Genomic DNA, 15,976 nt, shown 5'->3' on the forward strand with positions numbered 1-15,976 from the left:
GTGCAGTCATAAAGCAGGATGACACCTCTGACCATAAAATGCTGATGATATTGTATATACTTTGTTAATAAACCCTTGGCAGGGTTCACACAAAGGCTGGAGTTAACCATTATCACATATTATTTATAGAGTACTGTCAGTATGCACATTACTGTGCAGTAAGTGACTTCTAAACAGGTCCCCAAACAGACAGTCTGAAGGACCTGAGGCAGAATGATCTAGAGGAATAAGTTTGGGTTGCAAATCAGGAAGTCCTGAGTTTTAAATCACACTCTGCCTGTGACCCACGGGGTAGCCTTCGGGATGTCTTAGGTATGTCTACGCTTCAATAAAAGACTCACAACATGGCTGCGGCTGGCCCGGGTTAGCTGATTTGGACTCGCAAGGCTTGGGCTCCGGGGCTATAAAATTGCAGTGTAGATGTTCGGGCTCAGGCTGGAGCCCAAGCTCTGAAACCCTGCAAGGGGCCTGGGGTGGGAGAAGAGAGGGGTCTCAGAGCCCGGGCTACGGCTTGAGTCAGAATGTCTGCACTGCAGTTTTATGGTCCCACAGCCCGAGCCCTGCAAGCCCAAGTCAGCTGACCTGGTCTCTGAGACTCGGTGCTCTGGTTTTTTATTGGAATATAGACATACCCTCAGGGATGTCTACATTGTACACTAAACCCTCTGACTCAGGTCTGAGCCCAAGCCTTGCACAAATCAGTCTGACTCAGGTCAGCAAGCTCTCATGGCCTGTGTCCTAGGAACCTGCTAGGGAGGGGGTCAGAGCCTGAGTCCTGCCGTGACTTGGGTCTAGACCCGTCATTTTACAGTATGGTTGCAGTTACAGTTGGGTCAAGCCGCAGACCCAAGTCAGAAGGTCTGCATAGTGCAGTATGGACGTGTTAGCATGGCTGTGAGAGCTGGCTCCAGCAATTGTAAGCCCAGGTTTACAATGCAATGCAGACGCTCAAGTGTGGGTTTGGAAACACTGAGTCCACAAGCCCAAGTTCCACTGACCCAGGTTTACGTCTCTGTCCATCCGTGACCAGGCTATTAGGGCCTTACGTAAAAGCGGTGATCTATTTCACCCTTCTACACTGGAAACTGCAGATATTTGTGCTGAAGTGTGGCTAGGGTTGCCAATTTTGATTGGATGTATTCCTGGAGATTTAATCATAGGACATAATCTTTAATTAAAAATTAATCTTTAATTCCCGGAGACTCCAGGCCAATCCTGGAGGGTTGGGAACCCTAAGGGAGGCACCAGGCAGTCCTGTGTGCTCTTATCCCACTGGTGCCAGTGATATCATGTCTTATTTTCCAACATGGAATCTGTGACTGGAGGAGATGGTGTGTTAGTAACTTTCAGGACATTTGCAGGGGAGCGGATATTGCATAACACCTGCTAATACTATTATCCAGTGACCCCTTAAATAAAATACATTTCTGAGATAATTTCCCAATACAGATCAAAGTGCTGGATGCCCAAGGTGATTATACTAGTGTTTGACTTCTGCATTGTGCATGTTTTATATATGTGTGAGATCATGTTTGAACTGTATTGTCTGTGTCTGACTTATTTAGATTATTAGTGACCTTGGTGTATTGACTGTCTTCTTTCATGGCTCAGGCAGTCGGCACCCTTTTTCGTAAATCATAGTTGTTTCTTTCGAACATGTTTCTCTCTTTTCTTCCCATGTATTTGTCTTGCTCTTTCCAAAGAGTTTCTCTCTGTTGCACCCAAATATTTAGTAGCTCAGTGGTTGCTAAATCCTTTGCAAGGTGTTAGATGCTTGCTCTGTTTGACAGCAATAAGGTTTCAGTAAGATGATCTTCCACATTAGAAGCATAACCATGTTGTGCATAAAGTAAATTGAATGTGACAAAGAACTTATCAGCAAGGGGGCTCTAGGAAAGAGGGTATTCGTAAGACATTCATTTGGGGTATGGGAGATGGGTATTTTAAAAATAATGAATGCTCCCCAGGGTCAAAATACCATGTTAACAGGTTGGCACTAAGGTGTAATTCATTAATAATATTTCTTTTCATGGTCAAGTGTATTGTCCCTGAATACAGACAGCCTCTAAATCCAGTACCCTGCCTCCTAGACGCAACCTTTGGGAAGCTTGTCACTAGCTTTGGCCAAGGGAATCCAGTGTGCGAAGTTGCCAAGTGAAGCTTTCAACACAGCCTGTATTCAGAAGGGAGTGCAGCCAGTGTGAGAAGGAGATTTGGTAGACCAAAGTGTTGCCAATCCTGCCCAGAACAATAAGGTCATTGTAGGTTATCTGACATTAATCATTATAAATTTGTATTAGGAAGTAGATCCACCAAGATTAGTAACTGGAGATGCTCACTCACGTGTTCACACTCACACACACATGTACCATAATGGTGAACCTATGACACAAAGTCAAGTCCGTTGGCAGGATACCTCAGTTGCAGGCATGTGCATCTTCGGACAGGAGGAAGATCGGAGTGATTAATGTGTGCATGATGGTGGGATAGGGAGACTGAGAAGGAAGAGGATGCCTGATTATATTGTTATTTTATCTTGTTTGATTAGACATTAGAGGTGTTTCCTTTCTTTGGGCCAGGTTCTGCTACTCACATTCACATGGTGCAGTACCTCACTCCTTGGGTAGTCTCACCTTGAATCCCCGCCACACTCCTCAATTGTACTTTGTATTCCTCCGCCACAGCCAAGGATCTGGAACACAGAGCCCTTCCCCAATATAATATAGTATATTACTGTGTAATCTGCTACAATGGTATATTTGATATTTATTGGGTAGATGCAAACTATTTCCATGGCTGTACATGCTGTGTAAAATATTGAATAAAAATTTATTGCATGGTTTCGTAGCATGCCCAGTAATGGCCCAATTAAAACACCCTTATTCCCATAAAGTAGTACCTTACTCTGTAAGTCATCCCATTGATTGTAATGGGACTGCTCATGGAGTAATGCACTACTCAGCGAGAGTACGGGTAGCAGAATTAGGCCCCAAAACAATGTCTTAATTTTAGGCCAGGGGGCAGTAGAGGATCTGTAGCTGTCCTTACGGTTGATATGGAAATCCTATGAAACTCATTTTGGCCTTGAAGCCAAATCTACGCTTTCTTCCCTTTTGAAAATATACAAATCTATAAAGCAGTTAAGACAGAATAATGTCTTCCTATGGAATGAACTAGACATTTGCATGTCATTCCCTTGACTGTGAAGCCACCCAACATGCAAGGCTCAGTCATTTTGCCTTGTGGTTGTACATAACGCTGATATATGGCGTACTGTAATGCATTATTGAATAGTTGTCTATTGTGTCCCTGTTGGCCAATGTCAGCTGCATATTAAATAATTAATTGTGTTGCTCTCTCTCTATATTCAGTATATATAATACAGAACGGAAAGGAAAGGAAAGGAAAGGAAAGGAAAGGAGCTAAGCTGCCTGCATTTGCCTTTTAAATATCGACCCTGATTGAAATATATAGTGGCAACAGAAGCTCAAAAGTAACTATCAGTCTTTACCTCTCCTGTAATTTGAGTTAGTAATTGTCTGTCATGGCACCAAATGCCAATACACGTCTCCCCAATCACCATCTCTCTTGTGCTAAAATTCTCTCAGAAATACTTAGGAACTTTTCTTAGGTGACTATAAACTGGTGGAATGACTCAGTGGTGAAAAATACAGTCACAGTCAGCAAATCTTTTTCAACAAAAGATCATGTTTATTCCTAGGGGGTAAACCTATGTTAACCTATGCAGGGAAAGAAATAGAAAGCTTCTCAGGTTGGGGTTCATATCCGGACTACACCTCTGGGTGTGGAGCCTGTCCTTCCCACAAGCATTCTCCCCTCACTGTCTCCTAAACAGCCATGCTCTCCAACTGCCAAAGCCCAAATATGGGACAGAATCAATGTGTGACAAAGACCCACAGTGAGGGGCACAAGAAATTATTCATGCAGAAAATTTGAAATTCTGTGGGATTCCTCCCATTAGTGTTTGTAAGACTTTTGCTGTAACCTCTGTGTGATGGGTTGGATCACAGAAACCCCCTGGGGGCTGCCAACTGATGTGCCAAGACTACTTCTGCCCCTGCTTTCCCTGCCAGCTTTGAACTCCAGCACCCTGTCTTGTTGAACCAGACACGCCAGTCTGCTCCAACACAGACCCAAAGTCTGAACCACATACCCCAAAGCTGAGACTTAACTGAAAGCAACTTGAGAAGTGTTCCTGTCTTTAACACTCAGATGCCCAACTCCCAATGGGGTCTAAATCCAAATAAATCCATTTTACACTGTATAAAGCTTATGCAGGGTAAACTCATAAATTGTTCGCCCTCTATAACACTGATAGAGAGATATGCACAGCTGTTTGCCCCCCTCCCCCCCCAGGTATTAATACATACTCTGAGTTAATTAATAAGTAAAAAATGATTTTATTAAATGCAGAAAGTAGGATTTAAGTGGTTCCAAGTAGTAACAGACAGAACAAAGTGAATTACCAAGCAAAATAAAATAGAACATGCAAGTCTATGTCTAATACAATAGGCAGCCACTGTTTACATGCTACCCTGAACGTCCTCAGGTAGACTCCTTATGTGGATTGGAGCCTGCCAAAATTCATTGTCCTTTAAGTGTTTCTTGATTGGGCACTTAATTTGCACATTCCTTTCTCAAGAAGCTGACCAAATGCTTTAGTAAGGCTACTTAGAAATCAAGCAAGTACACAGCCAATATTCATAACTTCGAATACAACAATGACACATGCATTCAAATAGGATGAATACATTCAGGAGATCATAACCTTTACAGAGATATGTTATATGGCATATGTAGCATAAAACATATTCCAGTTATGTCATATATACATTCATAAGCATATTTCCATAAAGCCTTAGGGGTGCACTGTTTCAGCAGTTAAAAAGTGAGGGGTCATGAAGTTTGGGTGGAACTGAGGTAACTTTGGGACTGAGATTAGGGACACTGAGAGGTATGAATGTACCCACTATATAGTCCTTCCCCCTGGGCAAGAGAAGAAAGAAGATGCTGAGCTTAATCTGTTGTTTACTGGGGAGCAGGTAGTGCTCTTGCCTGACACAGTGAAAAATTCCTCGCTGTGAATCTATGTGAACTGTACTTTTGCAGTGATGATGACCTGGCGAACGAAGGTGTAAGATGAGTGGGGGCAGATGAGTGATCTCGCTACCCGCATGCATGTGAGCACTTTGTGCCCTTTGGTTATTTCTCTGGGAACAAGTACAAGATACTGACTGAGCTTGCCAAAAAGAAAAGAAGAAGAAGAAAAAGCAAAAAAGTTAACTGCTGCTTCGATCCTCCTGTCCAGCACTGATGCACACTTGAACTGCTTAGTTCTTGGTGGAATGGAATATGGTTCTCTCTAAATTTCTGCAACCAGTTCTAATAATTTGAATTACTGCTACATACAAGGGGGCAATTTTTTTGTCAGTTACTATGGTGCAGATTTCATAGAATCATAGAATATCAGGGTTGGAAGGGACCTCAAGAGGTCATCTAGTCCAACCCCCTGCTCAAAGCAGGACCAATCTCCAACTAAATCATCCCAGCCAGGGCTTTGTCAAGCCGGGCCTTAAAAACCTCTAAGGAAGGAGAAGAACAGGAGTACTTGTGGCACCTTAGAGACTAACAAATTTATTAGAGCATAAGCTTTCGTGGACTACAGCCCACTTCTTCGGATGCATAAGTGGGCTGTAGTCCACGAAAGCTTATGCTCTAATAAATTTGTTAGTCTCTAAGGTGCCACAAGTACTCCTGTTCTTCTTTTTGCGGATACAGACTAACACGGCTGCTACTCTGAAACCTGTCATTGTCTAAGGAAGGAGATTCCACCACCTCTGTAGATAACCCATTCCAGTGTTTCACCACCCTCCTAGTGAAAAAGTTTTTCCTAATATCCAACCTAAACCTCCCCCACTGCAACTTGAGACCATTACTCCTTGTTCTGTCATCTGCTACCACTGAGAACAGTCTAGATCCATCCCCTTTGGAACCCACTTTCAGGTAGTTGAAAGCAGCTATCAAATCCCCCCTCATTCTTCTCTTCTGCAGACTAAATAATCCCAGTTGCACTAACAAGTCAACAGAATTGCTCCCTATTTACACAGATTTAACTGACAGCAAATTTGGCTCAAGGTTCCTGTGGCAGAAGGTTTGCGGCACTACAATAAAATGTAATATACACCCTAATTCATTGGTTTTCATTTTTTTTCATTTACGGACTGCTAAAAAATTTCAACTAGAGATGTGGACCCCTTTGGAAATCTTAGACATAGTCTGTGGATCCCCAGCGGTCCACAGACCACTGGTTGAAAACTGTTATATGGTAACAACAATTTTTCATGGACCCCTTGGACATAGTCTGTGGATTCTCAATTGCCTGCTGACCGTGGGTTGAAAAACACTGTCCTAATTCAAAGGCCGCTGAAGTCAATGAAAGGACACCCATTGATTTAACTGGGTTTTAGATCAGGACCACACATAGCAACATTAACCTGGCTATCTATACTGCATATGCTACACATAGTATTTTTTATTAGTAGTTATGCTGTTAACATTGTACCTTAAGAGAAACACTATGTACTTGACCTACCATTGCTATAATATTGCCCTCCCCACCCCCCGACCCTTGCGATTTTTGGGAAGAGGGTGATTTGAGACTGAAGAAACAACAGTTTTGAGAGGGTTAGTGAATTATCTATAGTTGCATGTGATAATAATCTTGGTGGTGTTTATGAATATTTCAATTGCTTAATTTATTTGTTGTTTTATTGTAGGGATTGTGTAGATTTTAAATGGTGTAAGTTTGGCAGATGTGGCAATTTCCTGCAATATCTTTGGGGAGATCTGACTGTATTAAGTTTATGTATCATTGTGGGCCAGGGATTGTGTGTAATCCCATGGGAGAGGATGACCTCAGCTCCTCCAGGAACTAAGAACAATGAGGCAGGGTTGACGGTGATTAGGCAAATTCACTCAGGTTGTAGCATCTCCAGAGAAGTACCATCCAGTGGAGAGATATACCTATATTAGTTCAAACTGGATTCTCCAGAGGCCAACAGACAAAGAAAGGGCTTTTGGATAAATAGCCTGAGTTTAAACTGACTCAGGGCCTTCTTTCTCATCCAGCAAACAGACAGGACTTTCTGTTGAAGGGGGGCCCCGTTCCTTCCTGGGAAAGATTGGCTGCCACTTGGAATGTGGTGCTCTAGCCCCCGCACCTCCTGCATTACTGAGCTGCCACTTGTCCCTGGGGAGCAGGGCTGAACCAGAAAGAGAACCTTTCCACCACTGCTGTTCATTTCCAGTTTGGTGCCTCCATCAGGTGGTGGCCCCTGTGCAAAGTAGGCTCTGAGCTCTGCGGGAGCTCTTGGCACCACCTTCCTCCTTGTGCCCTGGTGCCGGAGCATGGCCGCGCACACCAGAGAGCTGTTGTGGCACAGGTGTGCCCTGGCAGGTATATTACAGCTGCGTCCCACCATCTTCTTGCTATTTCGCTGAAGGGGGTCTCTTTGTGTGTGGTCTATACCCAAAACTAAGAACTAGCAGGGTGGAAACCATTTTTAGAGACATGTAACATGAGAATGTTGGTTTCCAAAACTGGTGGAGGTGAAACTTGTCACCTGTGGCAGGGTGGGTCTCAGAACTGACTCAGTCAACACTGACAACAGTCGACATCCACACTAGGGAGGTGACACTGTGCCAGTGGAGTGTCTCCTGAAAAGTGATCCCAGCTTTCTGGACTGGACAAGTGCTGCAAGGACTGACCATTGGGTGAGAAATATCTTACTGGACAGGAAAGGAACTTGTTAATAAGTATAGGCTCTAGAATGCATTTGATATTTTTCTTTTACCTGTAACTCTTGTTTCCAATCCTCTTATTTGAATCTTTAACACAAGCTTTGTTAGCTAAACTTTTATTTGGTTGTACTATAGACACGTCTGGTGTCTTGTGCTAAGTCGAGTGTTGAACCGAGGTGAAGCCAGTAAACTGGGGTGCATGGCTTCCATGGAGACGGCGAATCGGTGTACATTGTGGCTGTCCAGGAGACAAGGGACTGGGTGCTCTAGTGTACAAGGTGGGGTGTGCAAATGACTAGCCTGCAGAGGGAAAGAGCGGGGTTTATGGAGCACAGAGTGGAGTGCGTGTGTTGCCTGCAGCTGGAAACTTTGGGAGAATGCCCCACAGTGGGCACAGACAAGACTCCCTCACGCTGTAAGCAGGTGGTAGTGATTCACCCCCAGACACCTTGGTTAACACCAAAAATGTCACAGCTGCCATGGGTGTGGAGTCTCTGTGGGTGGTCAGGTCAGGTCCCAGGGGGAGCTGGGGCCTGTGCATTTCCTGCCAGAGGTGACACACTCAAAAGTAACCAGCTGGTCCCAGCTGCTGGCGGTACCATCTTGACCCCAGCTCCCCCTGCCCTGGGGATCACAACAGCGGTGGCTACCAGCGTCGCACCCACGTCCTGCTGCACCGGACCTACATGGAGCTCACAGTGCTGGTGGACCAGTGATTGCCATGCTCTGACTCCCCTGCTTTGCCCCCTGCCCTGGAACCCCACTGACCCCACCTGTGAGGCACCTGAACTAAAGGAGGGCCCCACTCCCTGCCTGTGAGCCCAGCACCCATGAGCCCATCTCCTCATCCCAGGGCCCGTGAGATCTGGGGATGGGGACAAGGTGTCAAATGCAACTACTTTGTGGAAACAAGCTCATTCCCCCCACCGATAAGGTAGGAGTGGTGGCTACTGACACAACTGATAATTGTTTGGTGGTATGAGTTCCCTAATGAGTTTACCTAATGTCCGGGCAGTGTTATTTAGCTGTTGCTATGTGTGGGCTTTGAACAGAAGTGTGAGTTAACGCAGGAGGCGCTTTATGACCTTATTATAGCTCTATTGCTCAAAGCCCTTTTACTTTATTACTCGTATTCTGTGGAGTGTAGGACGTTCAGTTCCTCGTGTTGCCTTTGGAAGCTATGAGGAGGCGCAATTGCTTTCGTTTCGTAGCTTAGGGACAAAGTTTGAGAACCCCCGCTCTAGGGATGAGGTCATTGGACTGGGCGACAGGAGATCTGGGCTCTTATCTTAGATCTGCCACAGACCCGCACTCTGACCTTGGGCAAATGGCTTCCCCACTCTGTGCCTGTGTTTCCTGCCCACTCTTTGTCCCCTTGGCTATTTAGCTTGTAAAGGCTATTTAGCTTTAGGTGTGTTTGTACAGTGCCTAGCACAACAGGGGCCCCAGTCTTGGTTGGGTTTTCTAGCTGCTACTCAATACAAATCATTACAATATAGTTCTACAATCAGTTACTTCCTGTTAGAACCTGTGATGCCTCTGGGTGAGGGTCTCTTGCCTTATAAAGCTTGGATTGGCCTTTTTTTTTTTTTTAAAGGAAATATATGATTGATCTGACCAACACATCAGTCTTCATTCCATCCCCTCAGCACTTAACTTCAAGCTTAGTTGGAACTGAAATCGTTTGTGTTGTTTTGGCAGGGATGCTACAGAATGGAAAGAAGTTTGATTCCTCCAGAGACCGAAACAAGCCTTTCAGGTTCAAGATCGGCAGACAAGAAGTCATTAAAGGATTTGAGGAAGGAGCTGCACAGGTACAGAAGGATGATGCTGGCTGAATTTCAATTTAGCTGGAGTGCATGCCGGCATGTTCAGTACAATAATGATGGTTTAACATCAGGGTAAGCAAGTGAAAATCACAGTCTATAATCCTGGGTGTTTTTTCTGATGGTGAGGTGCATACTAATGTAAAATTTCTTAGTCCTCCATTGATTATCCTAATTGCGATGGCCAGAACTCAGGGGTTGATCATGATGGCTTGGCTTTGCACATGCTTCTCCGGGTGGGTTGTGGAGAATGGAATCCTCTCCTGTCTGTAAATCACTCAGCATCCACAACCTCCTGAGCTCCCCTTCTACAAGGTGAGCGGAGGGTTGGCTTATAGATCCACCTCGTCAGTGCAACCCACCCAGCCCCTACAATGATCCAGCATGGTAGTGTGTCATGGAGCAGCATCCATGCAGTTGAACAGTAGAAGGCTAGTCCTGCTGCATTTGATGCCTTCCACTCAGGGCCGGTGCTACCATTTAGGCCAACTAGGCGGTTGCTTAGGGCGCCAAGATTTGGGGGCACCAAAAAGCGGCGCCCCCAATTTTTTTTTTTTTTTACAGCGGCCGCTGCGCTGGGAGGGAGAGGGAGTCTGAGCCGCCGGCGGGCAGCCCAGGGGTTCCCCTGGGTCAGCGCGCCGCCGGCAGCCCAGGGGTTCCCCTGGGTCAATGCGCTGCCGGCAGCCCAGGGGTTCCCCTGGGTCAGTGCGCTGCCGGCAGCCCAGGGGTTCCCCGGGTCAGCGCGCCGCCGGCAGCCCAGGGGTTCCCCTGGGTCAGTGCGCTGCCGGCAGCCCAGGGGTTCCCCTGGGTCAGTGCGCTGCCGGCAGCCCAGGGGTTCCCCGGGTCAGCGCGCCGCCGGCAGCCCAGGGGTTCCCCTGGGTCAGTGCGCCGCCGGCAGCCCAGGGGTTCCCCGGGTCAGAGCTGCTGCACGGATCCCAGGGCCGGGGAGCTGCCGCAGGGGGTGCCTCAGGGCGGGGGGGGGGGGCGGGGAGCTGCCGCAGGGATGGGGGGGGCGCAAGGTGGAAGTTTTGCCTAGGGCGCGAAACTTCTTTGCACCAGCCCTGCTTCCACTGAATTTGACCCTCACTGAATAGGATACAGAACTGTGCTGTTAAGTCTCTATGACATTCCACTCATGACTGCACAATGTAATGTTCAATGATCAATGTGAAACCAAGGGCAAGGAAAAGGAAGCTGCCCTCAAGTCATTAAGGCTTCAGTGTCTGGAGGCTGCATGGCCGTCCCTCTCTGTCAGTCTCTGAGGGAGGCCACACCTCCTCGCTGTCGCATACCTGTAAAGGTGCTCAAAGCGGGGAGTAAGCTCATCTAATGCTCCGTCTATGAGCCCCAGACCCAGTCAGGGAGGGGCAGCAAAGCAATGAGAGGGCTCTTGCTTGCAATCTGGGCAGCATGGCTATGCAGTCTATGAGCCCCAGTAGGGGTGAGCACCATAAAGTCGAGAGGCTCAGGTAAGGGTGAGCATCTAGAGAGTCTAGGGCAGTGGTGGGCAACCTGTGGGCTGCGGGCTGCATGCGGCCCATCAGGGTAATTCGCTGGCGGGCCACCAGACAGTTTGTTTACATTTGCACGGCCGCCCGCAGCTCCCAGTGGCCCGCACCGCTTCCCGCAACTCTCATTGGCCAGGAACGGCGAACTGCGGCCACTGACAGCTGCGGGCGGCTGTGCAAATGTAAACAAACTGTCTGGTGGCCCGCCAGCAGATTACCCTGATGTGCTGCATGCATAGGTGCTGACTCTGTGGGTGCTCCGGGGCTGGAGCACCCATGGGGAAAAATTAGTGGGTGCTCTGCACCCACCGGCAGCCAAGTTCCCCTCCCCCCCACATCACCTCTGCCTCCTCTCCTGAGCGCACTGCGTCCCCACTTCTCACCTACCTCCCAGCACTTGCCTCTGCAAAACAGCTGTTTCGCGGCGTAACAAGCTCCGGGAGGGAAGGGAGAGGAGCGGGAACGCGGTGTGCTCAGGGGAGGAGGCGGGGAAGAGGAGGGGCCGGGGATTTGGGGAAGGGGTTGGAATAGGGGTGGGGGGATGGAGTTGGGATGGGGACTTTGGGGAAGGGGTTGGAACGGGGGCAGGGCAGGGGCGGGAGGGGGCTGGGAGCAGAGGGGGGGTTGAACACCCACCGGTGCCAGCAGAAGTCGGCACCTATGGTTGCGTGCGGTCCACAGGCCGCAGGTTGCCCACCACTGGTTTAGGGGCTCAGGCAAGCCTGAACACCAATAACAGTCTAGGGGGCTCAGGCAGGCATGCCTGAAGAGTGCAGGCCTCCTGGTCTAAAGAGGGGGAGTAGTGCCACCCCAGGGGTGGGGTGGCAGGGGGGACTCAGGCCCGCCCAACTCTACCACATCCCAGCCCAGGACCCTAACAACGGCAGTGTGATCCGCCACTGGGCCAGCGGGGATCCACTCGCAACACGCTGACCTTGTATAAGGCCAGCTCCCAACCAGACTGTTGCCTGGTTTCCCTGGGCTGCTTCCTACTCTCCCCCTCGGGTGTATCTGCATCTGTCGTCTCGAGGAGCTCTGGCCAGTCCATTGGCGGCAGCCCCGGAAGCTCCTCGGCATCTTGGGTGGCCGGCAGCCTGGGGAGATCCAGCCAGTCCTTAGGTGGCAGCCCTGGCAACTGTTCAGCATCTTGGTCAGCCAGCGATCCTGGGAGCTCTAGCCAGTCCTCAGGAGACAGCCCCAGCAGCTCCTCTGCAGGCTCCAGCAGCAGGCAGGATGCATCCATCTCCTGTGGTGGCTCCAGACCATCTGAGCTGCAGGGCCTGCCATTTGTACTTCCCCTTCCTGTCCTGCCCTTCCGCTTCTGGCGGGGCGGACGTGGCTCTCCTGGTTCAGCCCACCAGGGGGCGTGTTGTGGTCCCTGCCTGTCAGATTCTGAGGGAGGCCATGCCTCCTCGCTACAGTGTCATCCCAATAAAACCCAAATGCAATCTATTTTAATATAATGCATGTTTCCCATAGGCACCTTAGCTGCAGTGCCACTCTACACAGAGAGTGAAGCTGAGCTATGTTTGATATACAGAGCTAACAAGGCCAGGGTGCGAACTCACTGCAACAGCACATTTCTGGGTCCCAAAGGTCAGACTGGATGATGGATTTGCTTGAGTTTGTTACTAATGCATAAAACAAGGTGGGGGAACAGGGCAAATAAGAAACAATCCAGATGCTAGTACAAACCTACCACTGTGCTGTTTCAGATACGAATGGACAAGAATCCGGTTCCTAACCACATTACTCCCATCTCTTAAATCATAAATGCCTTGAGGATACGAGTTCATTCTAGGAATCCCAGATGTTCAGTTCTCCCTACCATTCAAGCTGCATGCTTTAGTAATAGTAGTAAAATGTATTATTTGTATTATGGTAGAACCTAGAGATAAGATCAGGATTCCTCTGTACAAACATAGAATAAATGACGGTCCCTGAAGAACTAACTAGACCAGCGGTTCTCAAACTGTGGGTTGTGACCCCATGTTAATGGAGTCCCCAGTGCTAGCTTAGACTTGCTGGGGTCTGGGGCCAAAGCTGAAGCCCAAGCACCACCGCCTGGGGCCGAAGCCTGAAGGCTTTAGCCCTGGGCTTCGGGACTCAGATTACAGGCCCCTGCCTGGGACTGAAGCCCTTGGGCTTTGGCTTTGCCCCTCCTCCTTCCCTGGGGCTCGGGCTGGCTCAGGCTTCGGTCCCCCCTCCTGAGGACATGTAGTAATTTTTATTGTCGAAAGGGTGTTGCGATGCAATGAAGTTTGAGAACCCCTGAACTAGACAAATCAGCAAATGGTTGGAGGGAAGGGAAATAACACACAAACAGAGTGAATAATGTGGTGGTTTGCAAATGTCCTGTAAGTGCCATGATTTTTGTTTAGTGATGTGGATGTTGGCACAGAGAGACGATATGTGTATATGCTTAGTCCTGGGACTAGTATGAAAACTCATGATGGGGTCCCAAAAATAGCATGAATCTGAAAGACCATTTAAGGTCAAAAAGGGGAACAGATTTATCCCTGTTAGAAGCCGACTCAGCTAAAGCTCTGGCAGTGATTCCAAATAAGTCAATTTATAACCTCCCAGAACACCCCGACTACCTTCCCTAAATTAATTATGTAGCCTAAATCCTTTTCAATAATCTGCCTAGAAAAAAATTAGCCTCTAGCTCCACCTAGTGGATTGTTACACTAAGAATTAATAATAATTATTGAACACTTTGACAACACCTTCCAGCTCAGGATCTTAAAGTGCCTTGGGAACATGAACACATTAAACCTTGGAACACACTTATGAGGGCGGTTGGTAGCATTATCCCCATTGGATAGACGGGGAAACAGGCAGAGAGGTTAATGGACTGAACATTGAAGACAATGATGTCGACGAAAATGGGAGATGCAAAGCACTCTGGAAATCACATGTTGGCTTCAGCAAAGCACTTCTCCACATGCATCCCAGTCAATTTAAGCACATGCTTACGTGTCTTACTGAGTTGGAGCCTTTCTGAATCCAGAGCCTTGATCCTGTTAAGTGTTGAGAGCCTCTTGTGACTTGTCAGATATCCATAACTCCCACTGCAGTCAGGTTTTGCAAGAGCTCTGCAGCTCAGAAGAGGCCTTAATAAAGAAATAATGTAGGTCTACGCTGGCACAAAAGGGTATTCTGTCGGGTTACAAAACTGGCACTAGAGGATTATTAGATATTGCCAATGAGAGGCCGTTATCCAGTGGTAAAGGAACAGGACTGGGAGCCAGGAGATCTGAGGCTAAATTGTTGGGACCAGATTTATACAGGTATTTGGGGCCTAAAGATGCAAATAGGACTTAGTGAGATTTACAAAAGCATCAAGCGAGTTAGGGGCCAAACTCTCACTGACTTTGCAAATTTGCCTCTTAGTGACTTTACTATTGTATTTCTCCTAACACATTCTTTCCCCTTCTCCCTCCCCCTCTCCAACTCCCAAACACTAGATGAGCTTAGGACAAAGAGCAAAGCTAACCTGTACGCCTGACATGGCGTATGGAGCCACAGGCCATCCTGGAGTCATCCCTCCCAATGCTACCCTCATCTTCGACGTGGAGCTGCTCAGGTTAGAGTAAAGCCTTTCATGGGAGCCGGGTGAAGACTTCTGCTGATAATCATCCATTCTTTTCCCCTTCCCTACGGTAAGAGGAGGCCGCACTGGAATCGCAATCTTCCCTGCTTGAGCTGTCATGCCAATAGAGCCTGCCCTTAGGTTGTTTATTCCTTTCCCTCTTTTTTAAAATTGTTGTGTCCATATTTGTCTTCTATTAGAAGCTTCTTTGCTCTGAGAAAAATTTCCACCGTTGTAACATTTTTGAGTTGTACATTTCATTTAATTTGCATGTGATTAAAATTCACAATGATAATTAAATATATATATATATATATATATTCCTTATGGAAAAACCACTGCCTTACTGTACACAAACCAAGACAAACAAAAGGTGCTCAGAAATCAAATGTACATCTCGTACATGAAGGGGCATTAGCCAAACGGAGTTACCTGCGCTGCCACTTTTCTCTCAACTTGTACGTGCTTGCTCGCGGCCGTTTTAAACAAATGTCTCATTTGAAAATTTAAAAAAATATGGAAACAATAAAATCTTGATACTTTACCATTTCTGCGCTGTTTCTTGTCCTTCACTTTTAATGTAGATGGGCATTTTTTCTAATATAAAAGTTCTTCTAGAAACTACTGACTGATCTTCTGGTTTGTTAATGATTTCTTTTCTTGTATAAAATATGCTTATGGCATGTTAGAATACTGTTAAAAATTACAAACCGGACTGGTGTCACTGTGGAGACCTGTGGGCTCAAGAAGAAACAGGTCCACGCTATAATGAATATAAAGCGGGTTCTTTGAGGCTGCTGGACAGACTTTCTGCTTGTTCTGGCTCTCCAGCTCCCAGACCAATCAAACAGACTTTGTGCAGCTCAGTGCCCCTCAGTCCTGGCCAGAAAAGAGACCATGGACCATGGGTTGGATTTTTCAAAAGCACTCAGCCCCATATTTCAGTGGGAGCCAGGCAACTAAATACCTTTGAGAAGCTAATGTGTCAGCCTAATTCTACTCCTATTGAAGTCCGTGGGAGTTTTACCGCTGATTTCAGTGGGAGCTGAGTTAGGCCAATGCTGAGTGTTTTTGAAAATCTGCATGGAGATGCCTGACCACCAAATCCCCACGGCCTCAGGATTACTGGAAGAACTCGCTGGGAACCTGCATATCTCTTTATGAAGCACTCTGTGGTTTAGCCTCCTTTTCCATCAGACTTCTCCCCTTGGACTACCTACAGGAAG

General features: G+C 47.4%; 1 protein-coding gene across 1 annotated transcript in view; it reads left to right on the plus strand.

Annotated features, from left to right (window-relative positions):
* FKBP1B (FKBP prolyl isomerase 1B) overlaps positions 1-15,299 on the plus strand; it is a 57,151-nt gene extending 41,852 nt beyond the window's left edge. Inside the window, exons 3-4 of the mRNA XM_054022961.1 lie at positions 9,523-9,635; positions 14,626-15,299. Coding sequence (XP_053878936.1) covers positions 9,523-9,635; positions 14,626-14,754 — 242 coding nt within the window. The 3' untranslated portion in view covers positions 14,755-15,299. The remainder of the gene's footprint in view (positions 1-9,522; positions 9,636-14,625) is intronic.
* Positions 15,300-15,976: the final 677 nt, after the last annotated feature.

The sequence above is a fragment of the Malaclemys terrapin genome, chromosome 3 (assembly GCF_027887155.1).
Source record: "Malaclemys terrapin pileata isolate rMalTer1 chromosome 3, rMalTer1.hap1, whole genome shotgun sequence".
In the NCBI taxonomy this organism is placed as follows: domain Eukaryota; kingdom Metazoa; phylum Chordata; order Testudines; family Emydidae; genus Malaclemys; species Malaclemys terrapin.